We start from the raw sequence: 13,179 nt of genomic DNA, 5'->3' as shown, positions 1-13,179 counted from the left end.
ATGTGTATATTGATGACTGATTTGTCTGAATGCTAAGCTTCCAGGAATTCCCTAGCATTTTTTAATTATCTTGGTCTAGCCTGCTCACAGGTGTATCACAGGCCGATCACAGGCAAAAAACAATTGCTAACAGTTGCAAAAAAAAAAAAAAAGCTCACATGTGAAAAAAAAACACCTAAGAACAAAAATCACCAGAACATCCAGCACCTACATCCAGATACTGAAGGATTAACAGTCAAGCAGAAAATAATACCTTAATCAAGAAATTATCAAAGGAAAGACTACACCTTCCCGCCACAGTAGTGCAAGCTACTGTGTATAAATAGGGTTCTCACCCCACATTTCAGACAACCATTTGTCTAAAATGGTTTAGGGTCAACAGGGGACTGGACTAGAAAACCTCCAAGGTCCCTTCCAACTCTATTATTCTATGTTCTACTTTACTCACACTAATGATGTTAACTAATCAGATAATGAAACCTCTGCAAGCAAACTCAGAGAGCATCAACGATATCACAGTTCAATCCTGAGCTACCTATATTGTCTTCTATTGGAAGTTTGATAAGTACCATAGGACATGTTTTCGTTTGGTCAAAAGCATTATATGGCAATGGAGCAGAGGTGGGATTCAAAAATGTGAAAAAACTGGTTCTCTGTATGGATGCCACTTCTGAAAGTCCATTCTGGACCTGGGCAACAAAAAATTAGCTACCGGTTCTGCCGAAATGGTGCGAACCAGCTGAATCCCACCACTGCAATGGTGGATTTTTCTATTGATGTGCAAAAGACTGATTCTTTAATAAGATCATAACTAAGGGAAAGTTTAAACATCTTTCTGCTATGATTCCACTGATGATCTTTCCCATGTCTTGTATTTAATTGAAAAAAAATTGGGATTTAATTCCTAATCAGGTGATATAACATAACAAGTGGCTAAGTCTTTACGTTTGACTCTGGAGAAGCAGTAGGAACATAAGATCTACCCCTCAGAAAAATTAGGCAAAAAAAAAAAAAAAAAAGCAGAAAGCTTATCTCTCATCTTGCCTAGGAACCAATCAATAATAGTAAAGGTCCTATCTTATTTTTGTCCTATACTCCCCTTTCTTTTATATTAATGCTGATGATTAAAATAAACCATCACAAGGCACAGAATTAAAGGCTTAGAATTACTATAGAAAAACAGCAGTCTGAGAAAATATTAATTTTGTATTTTTTTTTAACATTAAAAGATAGAAAAGGAAAAACTGGAAGAGGCAAGAGCAGAAAAAGGAAAGGAGGCGAGGTTGTCAGGCAGGAATACAAGCTAAATTGAGGGCTAATCCACATGAAGCTCCATTTCCATCTGTCCTGTTTGCCATTGTTCACTCCCTAGACACTAAAATGGATGTTCTGGAACTTGAGCTGGCCACAAACAAGGAGTGTGTATCGGAGGTGGTGGCCCTTTGAGAGCTGTATGCAACGAAATTTCATTTTGATGTATGCCGATTGGTTTACATTCAAAGTGACAATAAAGTTGTTGTTGTTATTATTGTTGTTGTTATTATTATTATTATTAAAAGCAGATTTACAATAATTAAATATATATTCCAGTTATATTGTATATCTTGATCTAGAACAGCCCAACCTTTTGGGCACCAGGGACTAGTTCCATGGAGAGAGGTTGTCCTGCAGAATGGATGGGGCCTGGTTTCATGTGCTATCTGCATCCCCACAGATGGGATTTTGCTTCTTTGTGGGGCCTGGTTTCTGGCATGTTGAGGTTTGGTGCCGGTCCATGGACCGGGATTTGTGGATCCCTGATCTAAAGGATACATTTGATCAGCTATCCTGTCACTAATTTCATTCTGTTTAAAGAATCCTAGGTTTCTTTTGGTCAAAGACGGCTAATTTGGTTGAGCCGCTGATGACTACGACTGAAAAGATCATAGCCTATTAAGAATTAAGCTGACAACATCAAACTTGTTTGTACATTTTATAAATTACTATGTGTGTCCATCAGACTGTAGAATTTTATTCTTTTTAAATCCCGGGAAATGGTTAAATTGGAAGATATAATTTGTAATTGCTCAAAGCTTTGTTGTACTTGGAGTGCACAGACAAGACAAATGATCAGGGAATGTTGAGACAGCATCTGGTCAGTAAATTTCAGGAACAGCCATTAATTTATTTGCTGATTATCATCTTTTTACTCTTGTTTCAGTGTTTCAATTACATTTTTTTTCACAATGTTGGAGAGACATTTTTGATCACATCCGAAGAGCTAAATTTCACTTGAGCTGGTTCTTATCTCCACGTTTTTATTCTGATTGAGATTTTCTTTCAGGCATAGATTCCATTGTAAATGACTATGACAAAGTTCACTCCTCATTCGGAGCTGTGACTGGTTTAACGTTGGCTTTGATTTTGGCCAAAAATATGTGGAAAAACATTTTTCCTGTGATGAGATTGACTCCAACCCTATTCATTTTTTTTTGGGGGGGGGGACAGAAACATTGTGAATAGACTAGTAATTAAAGTGATTTTCCTGCTATGGTTCAGAAGTTGTAGCTACTTCTCAAGGTGTCATTGTTTTGGTTCACTTATCTTATACTATGATAGTTCTTATTTTTTTCCTTTCTTTTAAAGCTGCTTGCTAGCAGCTGTAGCTAGCAAGCAGATAAAAAAAAAATAGACTGAAGTGGATTGAATCATACTTTTGTTCCATCAGTCATTATTGTGTTACGTGTATTGTACTATGTCCATGCTTAGCAACCACAATTGAGACCGGTAACTTGGTCACTAAGACCCATGGTCACTACGGGGAAAACCACACAACAGTGATGGACTTAGATCATCACTTCTCATTCAGTCCTTAAGGAAACATCAGGAAATCATGACATATAATTTTGCAGGTAGTCCTCAACTTACAACAGTTCCCTTAGTGACTGTTCAAAGTTACAACGGCACTGAAAAAATGACTTATGGCCATTTTCCACACTTATGACCATTGCAGCATCCCCATGGACACGTGATTTACATTTGGACGCTTGATAACTGGTTCATATTTATGACTGTTGCTGTGTCTTTTGTGATCCCCTTTTGCGACCTTCTGACAAGCCAAGTCAATGGGGCAACCAGATTCACTTAACAACCAGGTTACTAACTTAACCACTGCAGTGATTCACCTAACAAATATGGCAAGAAAAGGTCGTAAAATAGGGCAAAGCTCACTTAACAAATTTCTCACTGAGCAACATAAATTCTGGGCTCAGTTGTGGCCATAAATTGATGACTACCTGCATCTCCATGTTCTCCATTAATTCTGTTTGTTGCAAGCTGCTTATGATTGGGATGCTGCAGCAGTTGTCAATGCAAGGACTGGCCACACAGCTGTTTATTTTTAATACTGTCATAACTCTGAACAGTCACTAAGCAGTCGGTAAGCAAGGGCTACCTGTATGTCTGTTACATATAGTTGCATTGCTCTGTTTATTCAAGCTTGGATTGGTGCATCACCCCTTCATTCTATGAGTTCCTTGAGAATCAAAGTAAAACGTTGTCATTCAAAGTAAAACGTTGTCATTCGGTGCTTTTCCTTTGTAGCAATGCTCCTTGAGCTAAAGGACAAGGATCTCATTCCATCTAGAACTAGAAACTGACGCTTCTAATAGTACATCATGCTACTATGCCCAAAAAAACATCCAGCTGCCAAGTAGATGGGGGAGATAGCAACTAAAATGCTATTCTATTGACAAATGTACATGCCACTCAAATCTGTTCATGCCAAAGGCAGGTTTTTACAAAGCTGGTTCCTTGGAGATCTTCTCTTAATTGCTTTCTTAAATACAGCATCCTCATGTTTAATGCAACTGCAAGTGGAATAGATTTCTGGGTCGACAAGACATCTATGTGAGTGGGTTTTTTTTTCTTCCCTTTCTCACTAAGCATTTATATAATGCCATTATGAAATATTTTTTAATGGGAGATCAAAGGACTTTCAAACTGACAGTGCTCCATGATTAGGTTTTTCTTTTTAAAGCCACAGTTAAGAAGGGAAAAATTGAGGGTTTTCAATGTAACACCCCGCTTCTGAAGGTTTTATTCCTAACTGTCAAAGGAAACTGACAAATAAGTGACAAATAGTACATATAATGGTCTAATTGCCTCCTCCCTCAAGCTGAGAGGAAAAGTTAGAGCTAGCATTTACACTTGAAATAGGGTATGCACTGGTGGTGGTGGTGGGGGGGATGGAAGTATTGTTAGCACAGAGTAGCCATTATAGATCTTGGAAGGTACAAAATAACATTGTACAAAAAGGTCCTTTTAGATCACATTTTATTGCAGGTATGCAGCTTGTATGGAAGCACAGCCCACTTCCTTCATCTCTCTTCTAGCATATTTTTTTCTTTGTTTGTCCCTAACTTCATTTGTTTTGCCCGAGTCTGTTTTTATACATAGCCTTCCATTTTCATCCTTCTCTTTTTAATGACCTACATGGCATCTCTCTTTTCATTTTTTAATTCCAGTTGTTGCCCACAGCCGGGAGATTCTTTCATTATGCAATGTCTTAATGTCATTTTATTGGGCAGAGGGAAATCTAAACATCATATTCCTTCATGATTTTTCCATGGTTTTCTACCACCCACCATTCCCCCCCTCCAATTTTATTAAGGATAACTATCCATCTAGCTAGCCATTTCCAACTAGGAAGCTCTCATAGATGTTGGACTATAATTTCCATTTTTCTCAGCCACCATGCACAATGTTATGCATGTGCATATTGAGAGGAAATTATAGAGGTAGTCCTCGACTTACAACAGTACACTTACTGACCGTTCAAAGTGAAAAAAATGACTGATGACTCTTTTCCACACTTACGACCATTGCAGCATCCCCATGGTCACATGATCAAAATTCAGATGCTTGGCAACTGCCCCATATTTATGACGGTTGCAGGCTCATCCGATTCCCTTTTTGTGACCTTCTGATAAGTAAAGACAATGGGAAAATCGGATTCACTTAAAATCCGCGTTGCTAACTTAACAACTGCATTGATTCACTTAACAACTGTGGCAAGAAAGGTTATAAAATGAGGCAAAATTCACTTAACAACTGTCTGCCAAAATTTTGGGCTCACTTGTGGTCATAAGTTGAGGGCTACCTGTAATTTAATTTGTTGCTTGCTGCCCAAGAAAGATGTAAGCCACAGAAACTGTGGAAGGAAGGAAGGAAGGAATGAGGGAAGGAAGGAAGGAAGGAAGGAAGGAAGGAAGGAAGGAAGGAAGGAAGGAAGGAAGGAAGGAAGGAAGGGAGGGAGGGAGGGAGGGAAGGGTAGAAAGGAGACAAGGGTGACAGGGTGGAAGAAAACTCTTTTACAATACCATAGAATGATTTTAGTGTTTTGTCTCACTTTGTATTCCCCACATATATTGAAAAGGGGAGGGGGAAATCCAATTCACTTTTCGTATATCTACTAAATCATTTTACCAAAGCACCTGTGTGCATTGGCACATGCTTTCAGGTCCCCCTTTATTACAATAATATTTTCTCATCAGGTTTGTATATTGCTGCCTTCTCAACTGACTCTTGTCAGTTGGGTACCTCTGGTCTGTTATGCTTACTTGATAGGGTTCTTTGCACTGTCAGGATCCCGTGCTGTTACAGCACCTATGACGGTGTTTATCAGGACATCTTCCTTTGCTTCTAATATATAAGCTGGTCTGCTGAAGACTGGAGGTTCATCTACATCCTCTACTTGAATTCTGACAGTAGTAATGTCCTTGAAGGGTCCCAGATAGAGGAATCTGGGATCCACATGAGGATTGCTAGCTTCCACTTTTAGAGTAAACTGTCTCCGCTTTTCAAAATCCAAAGCCTGAGAAGAGAAAATATATATATACATATATTATGAAGAAATTTGAGAAAGCATCCAGAAAGACCTATCAATTAAAGAAACCTCGAGTTGCAATGAATGAGTTTATGTTGTATAATTTAAACTCAAGCTTCACAATCCAATTCAGAATGAACATCCCTTGAATACAATGGAAAACATAAATGTTTGTTTTGACTATAGTCAAAGAAGACTTTAATGACCCATTCCCTAACAACCATCTTTTTGTCACTATAAACTGATGGATGTGCAGTGTAAAGGCTCAATTTGGAAATAAAAAAGATGTCTAAGGCTAATCAGACTTAAATAACTTGCTTTTGTAATCACTAGCAAGCAGTATAAAGGTGTAATTGAACACCTGATGGGCCTTGCTGCACGGTTGATTATTTCCATTCTATTCGGTATCTCATGAATTGTGCAAGTATATGCAAAATATCTACAGTATATCTGTAATTCTCCCCCTCTGAAAACTCTGATTTACAATAAACTCTAATTTAAGGTTTGTCCCACTCTAGACGAGCAAAAATATTTAATTATTAAAATATATTACTGTTTTAAGATTTTGAAACAAAAAATAGTTGATTACTCATAACAACTATAATCTGTGGTGAAAATTTTTGGCATCCAGAATCTGGTACTAAACACTGCTGGGATATGATGCAAAATAATGAGAGGTTTAGCTTCTTATTGGAAGCACAAATAATATTTCACTTTTAGCAAGGTGTTAATGGCATCAGCTTTGTTTAAGTCAACAGAATGATGTTGACACACTTAATTTACAGGATGTCAAGAGTATATACTGGCAGGAGTTCAAATTGACACTTTCCCATCTTTTCTAAAATGAACATTCCCAAATAGGTTTGCGAGACTCTGTCAGCTTCCTTGCCATAATAAAACATCTCCTCACAAATGAGAAAATACAGTGTTCACTTGGAATTGCCCTTTCTTTTCCTTAAAAGCACATGGCCCCCAAATAGTACACTGGGAATGCAACTGAGTGCGATATGTGCAGTCAAAAGCAATCAAGTGTAATATTCAGTAAATTGGTACAGCAGAAATGCTATCAGCAAGCAAAATGATAACCATCTTGGTTTTTTTACTTGATTGCTTACTAACAAGTGCTGATGGTGAATTAATGATTCTATAGAAGTAGCTGAAGAAATCTGCCTTAATGGCTTTTGCTGTCCACAAGATTATTGTGCATCAACTTTAATGGCATCTACTTGGTTTGCCCATGACCCATATACTTGATGGTAGATAATCGTTATAGTGCCATCAGTGAAAAGCACTATTTCCAGTTTTATACTTGGACAGTAGAAGAGAATCAAAGTAGAAAACTAGGAACCAAGGAGGTTGCCATGTAAGTTTCCGCTGATTTTGGTAAACGGATGTGTTACAGGCAAATTTTTTATGATTAAAGGTTTTTATGTTTCTCATCATAATATTTGTAGCTCAGGATTGAAATGAGAGATCCTTGGTGCTCTCTGAGCTTGATTGTTTTCTCTCGGACATTCATTACCCAAACTAGGTAACATAATCAGTACTCTGATTATGTTATCTTAGTTTGGATAATGAAACCTCTGCAAGAAAACTCAGAGAGCACCAAAGAGCATTCAGTGAGTTTGTAAATAAAGACACATAAGTTGTTTGAATGAACAAAGAAACAACTGAACTACCTCTTCAATGTCCTACTACTTCTGGAAGTGGAAATATGTGTGTGACGAGGTGTAATTAGACAACTACCTCATGCAAACTGAGCAGGTAGAAGAAATATCCTAAATGTTTTAGCCATCCTGTCTCAAATTTTATACTTAAGTTGTATAAAACATGGGCAAAGGTTTTCTTTTTTTCAGAACCAGATACAAGGGTATATTCATTTCCATGCACACATCTATTCAGCTGATATCATGGTTAAAACTTAAAGAGATATTTTCCTATGAATTAGAAATATTAGTTGTGCTGCTATTTACAGACACAATGCCTTTTAGAGAGCTTGGACTGAAGTAGGCTGATACTTATCACCTTATTAATGTTACTAGATTATATATTTGTAAATGAGATTAATGCAACTCTTTCTGATATCAACAGTCATAATTTCTATTAAACAATTGCTCTGGGAAACAAAAAAGCAAAAGTCAGTGGGACAACATACATTTGCTTACTAACTGCATTATATGGAAAACCAAAATTAATATACAGCTTTTAACATGTATAAAATTGTAGCATTAATATACGTTTTATATTTGTAGTGCTGACAACACACAACATTTAAATGTATAATGTTCAGTATTATATGTTTTGACACACAGAGTGAAACACGCATGTTTCATTAGCCGGAACCATAACAACTATTTTATTCTAGCCTCCATATGTAGGAAAAATCTTGCATGTGAAGAATTCTAAATTGCAATTGAAAAGACTAACCTGGTTCATACAAATGCTAAAACATGGCTTGGGACTGTGTGAATAATTCCAAACAACTCTAAACAAAGTATTGGGCTTATATGCTCTTTTGTGATTAGCAAACTTCAATTATTCCTTTCTAAAATTTCAAATTTAGCAGTATGCTCAAAATATAGATTTTTTTTCCAAATCTAATTTACAGAGTATTTCAGACTCTGGATCTATTGATTAGGTAATGTTTTAAATGAGAATTTCAGGTTTGAACCATATGTATCTTTTAATTAAAGAAGTAGGAAAGTATAAAAGCCTGATGTTTTCCTTGGCTCATTCTGACTCATCCAAGAATCCTAAAGCATGGTCGCCTATCATTTGTAAACAAGCACAAGAATTGTCCTGCACATAGTAACAAATATATAAAGCTTTTATTTTCAGAAGATAATATTTACCACTTTATGAGTGGTAAATATTTTCTCTTGTGAGTGGTATTTTGCCAGCTTATTTAATTATGTTAAGCATTCAGATACATGAACTTTTTTTTTTTTTTTACTCTTTTAGTAATCCTTATGGTAGCCATGAGAGGGACATCATTATTAATCCTAAACACTGCTTGTTCAGTTTGTTATCCTGTTCAACTTGCTTCTTTGATGGCTGAAAGGCTACTTTTAAATATGTTTGTCTGTTTATTCTAGGGTTTGGAAAAGGTTGGTAAAAATACATTCTAACAAATCACCCTGTGACTCTGAATCTCTCCTTATCAGCCAACAACACTTGAAAACCTTTTTCTATCAGCCAAAAACACTTGTGAGCCTTTTTTCAGTTTTTAGCCTGAGACCTCTGAAATACCCATGCGCATGGAGACATTGGAAATATTTATTATTTATTTGTTAAGTTTATTGGCCTCCCATCTTGCCATGGGGCTGCTCTGAACAGCTTACAACTGTTAAAGTACAAAAGAAAAATGCTTTAAAAAATGTGAGCGTAACAAAAGCAAAGCAATGAAACAATGAAAATCAACAATGAAAATACCAAAATATGAATTAAAAGATAGGCGGAGGGAATGGGGCGTATATACTATAAACATCCATTGCTCAGTTCTTACCCTCAGTATCCAACTATTTTTTATCCTAATTGAAGAAGGGTAAGGGTTAAGGTTAGGGAAGAAGGATAAGACTGTGGAAATAGTTATTTATTTAAGGCTACATATTTCCATGGCAAGCAAATGTATTGCATGATATATCCTTGATGCCCTACTTTGTGCAGTATCAGCTGTCACCAATCATTTATGTTGCCATCATTTTGACAGTCTACTGTAGTAACTAATTTAATAAAGAAATAATAAATGCATATCTTTTGCATGGAGCTAGCTCTGAAGTTTAATAGAAAACTGAAATTGGTGCAGAACGCAGCTATCGTCTACTGGTAGGCATAGGCATAGTACAGGTATAGTTAAGTAGCTCCTATATTGTGGGCACTGTCTGGACTTCCACTCAGTTTCTGATTTCCATTGAAAGTGTTGGCTTTATTCTTTACAACCCTACATGGCTTGACTCCTTCGTATCTATGTGTGCTTTCTCAATTCAGTATGCTGTTCCCAACTGGAGATGTCTCTGGTATACAGATGGGGGTCCAAGGCAATGTTTCTTGGTGCAGATGTTTAATTTGTGTGGAGAAGTCAAACTTGCACTGATCCCTGTACTTTGGTGTTAGTCCAGTGAAGACTAGACTATTCCACAGGGTATTTGAGGGCTGACATCCAGGTTTGAAGGGTGTCTATGTGACTACATGGCTTTATCATTTGGTTTTATTGATGTAATTTTTTTTACTATGTTTTGGTTTTGTATTTTATTAATTTGTTGTTGCTTCATTATAATAAACTACTGTGAAGCCCGAGATTCAATGGATTACAAATCTAATAAATCAATGGCACATGTGTCTTCTTGGTACTTCTTGGATACCAAGGCCATCAACTTAGACAGCGAGGACTTTAAAGTAAATAACACTTTGTACCAAATGAAGGCAAATATATATGTCCCAGGATAATGTTTCAGGATCCAATCACCACAGGATAACTGACCCAGGTTGGTTCCTGTGACATTTTGTACCATCTAAAAAATTGGATGTACCTTTGGATTTCACTCTACTTTCATTCCAGGGTAATTAAATGACCCCCCCCATTTATGAACCCTATAAATGTATATGCATATGATTCAAATCATTAACCATAATGCATAGTTTGCTCAGGGCCTCTGGCACACAAGCAAGCATATTCCACATTTAGCTTTCACCAGAACAGTTACTGCAAATGGATGTTTAGAAATCCACAAATGGAAGTTTAGAAATCCACAGGGCTGAGGATTTCAATGCTAGAATGGATTCTGAAGAGTCTCCATTGGGTACATTCAAGAGATGATAGGGCAGTATGGAAATATACTAGCCAAAATTAATTTTGTTGCATCTCCCTGAGCCTTGAAGTTAACTGCCACAATAGAGGTACTCTGAAAAATATGTCAGAGAAATTTCATGGCCTTTAGCAGGAAGGGAGTTACAGAATCCTTTTTTTAAAAAAAGCAGGCAAGAAATGGCTTATTATCTATTAATTTTCTTACAACATTGTTCATTTATGTTACAATTTTTATAGCTCACCCCAATCAAAAGACTTTAGACAAGTCACAACAGAGTAAAACATATATAAAAAGCTAAATCAATTAGGATAGACCAGCTCGCCCAGGACAGATGCCAATAATATTCAATTAGGATTGAAAGGTTGCTGAAATTATAAATATAATGCTAATGTGGTCTTTCTAGTCAACTCTAAGGCCATAATATAATTTTATTCTGTATCATATTGTACGATGCCAGAGGGCTTGGTGATTGCTCAAAAGGATATAAAAGGTGTAATTAGTTTTAAATGATAATGAAATAAGAACAAGTCACCCATAAAAAATACTTGAGTATTCAGATGCAAATTGTGGTTTTGTCATCAAGCCTTCTCAAGAATCTTTCTTTTCCTTGGTGGCATTCTATCTTCAACTTTATAACTCAAGCTTTTAATTTACCTTTGGCATTCTCATATCGATTTCCGGATTCAGTGCATAACTGGAAGGGATCTAATTAGTTTACAATGAAAATGTTAAGGTATATCACCCTTATGAGAAATGCTAGTATAAGACTGGAAGCGAATCTATGATCCGTTTAATGAAATGCTTGAAATGATAGTTCAGTTTTCATTTTTCTACTATTGCTCCTTATTATATTTATTTATTGCTTTCAAGATTTATCTTTTTCCATTTTTTAATCAGTGTGTGAATCTGGAATATGGGAAAAAAATACTGTACTTCTCTCCTGAGGTTTTGAGTAATTACAGCCTAAAGAAGGTTTTGCTCTCTTTTATGTAGAGATTAATAGAGCTAAATTTACAAAATAAGAAAGCTGCAGCTGGTAGGTCTTGTTCTTCTTTGCTCTAAATAATTTTTAAATTATGGAACAGATAAAGCTCTGTATTTGCACACATCAACTGTTTAAATACAGGAGGGTATTTTATGTTCACTTATTTTTAATGTGCTGCAATCTGAATTGTTAATTGATTAATTCAACAAGATTCTGTTTAATGGATGACTTTATCTTTGTGGAATTAGAACTGTAACCAAAGATCTTTTACATATTAAGGATTTTACCCAGAAGATACATTAAAAATGAGGATATCTTTCTGGATAAGACGTACAGTCCTCTTAGTGACACAGTTGCTAAATCCCTTTTATCATTAATATACTTTGTTTTGCCTCCTCTTTAATTTTAGTTGTGTGCAGATTGCATGTGTGTATGTGTGTGTGTGTGTGTGCACGCATTTATATTTGGCCTGTGGGTGTTTGGTTTTGTCACATTTTAAATTTTTTCCACTGGTATCTATTCTCTGACAACCTGTTGTTTTCTGCAACATTCCCATGAAATTAGGATATATTGGGAATTATTTAAACATTACTTTCTATTCGAAACAAATGTGAAATGGCAAAAATGATGAGAACGAATGTAACAACTGAATGTAAAGATACAGTATTCTTTGCATACCTGTGAAGTATAGAATTTTGAAATAGCCCACATCCCAGCAATTATTCTATCAGGTTTAGCTGAAAATATTTTCGGAGACTATGCCAAGATATTCAGAACATACACAAGGACTGCAATGTAAAACCTAAAGGATTTTTCCTCCCTAAATATCTTGCATGAGATCGTACAACTGTAGGGAATCTACCCATATTATTTAGTTGGTTTCTGAATCCAAAAGGTCTTTTGTTTAAGAATATCTTAAAAACTTCATTTTGCGTGCCACAATAAAAGCTGGAATCGAGCATCTTAGAATACACACCTTTTTTACAATTACGATGCCCTCTTGCGTGTCCTTGTCTGTAGTCATCCTGAACATTTCTGAGCCATCTCCATCAAGAATGCTATATTCCATCTCAGCATTGGGACCCACATCAGCATCATTAGCCTTTATCCGTCCAATCGGTGAATTAGGGGGTGCAGATTCTGGTATTTTGAATTGATAGGCACCTAAAGGTAAAGAGGTGGAAAGGTCCACCAGACAGTTAACATTATTTCAGCATTTTTCAACAACCTCTTTAAATTTTCTTGTTATATCTTTTAACTGCTTGTATACACATTGACAGATACTACTAGATTGCTGCTCCTTTAGAAATAGGGAAGACTTCCTACAAATCAGTGGCCTGGCTCACATGACATGCTTCAAAGAATTAGGCAGTGCTGGGGTTTAGGGTTATGTGAGTATTATAAGCTATTAACCCATATAATTAACTAGATGTTATTAGTCTTAACCTCAAATAGCTACTAATTTGCTTGTGGTTAAATAAATTCTCCACCATGCAAATAACTCACCATTATCATTTGTC

The 13,179-nt window shown here is 36.2% G+C and overlaps 1 protein-coding gene across 3 annotated transcripts in view; it reads right to left on the bottom strand.

Annotated features, from left to right (window-relative positions):
- CDH6 (cadherin 6) overlaps positions 1-13,179 on the bottom strand; it is a 181,106-nt gene that overhangs the window by 22,720 nt on the left and 145,207 nt on the right. For all 3 annotated transcript variants that reach the window (XM_039356237.1, XM_039356238.1, XM_039356239.1), the window contains exons 6-7: positions 12,636-12,823; positions 5,601-5,854 (exon numbers count right to left, since the gene is read on the bottom strand). In XM_039356237.1, the coding sequence (XP_039212171.1) occupies positions 5,601-5,854; positions 12,636-12,823 (442 nt within the window). The remainder of the gene's footprint in view (positions 1-5,600; positions 5,855-12,635; positions 12,824-13,179) is intronic.

The sequence above is a fragment of the Crotalus tigris genome, unplaced genomic scaffold (assembly GCF_016545835.1).
Source record: "Crotalus tigris isolate CLP2741 ecotype Arizona unplaced genomic scaffold, ASM1654583v1 scf7180000018807.1825209, whole genome shotgun sequence".
Classification (NCBI taxonomy): domain Eukaryota; kingdom Metazoa; phylum Chordata; class Lepidosauria; order Squamata; family Viperidae; genus Crotalus; species Crotalus tigris.
Note: the sequence above shows the minus strand (reverse complement) of the source record. Positions and strands in the feature narration are given on the sequence as shown.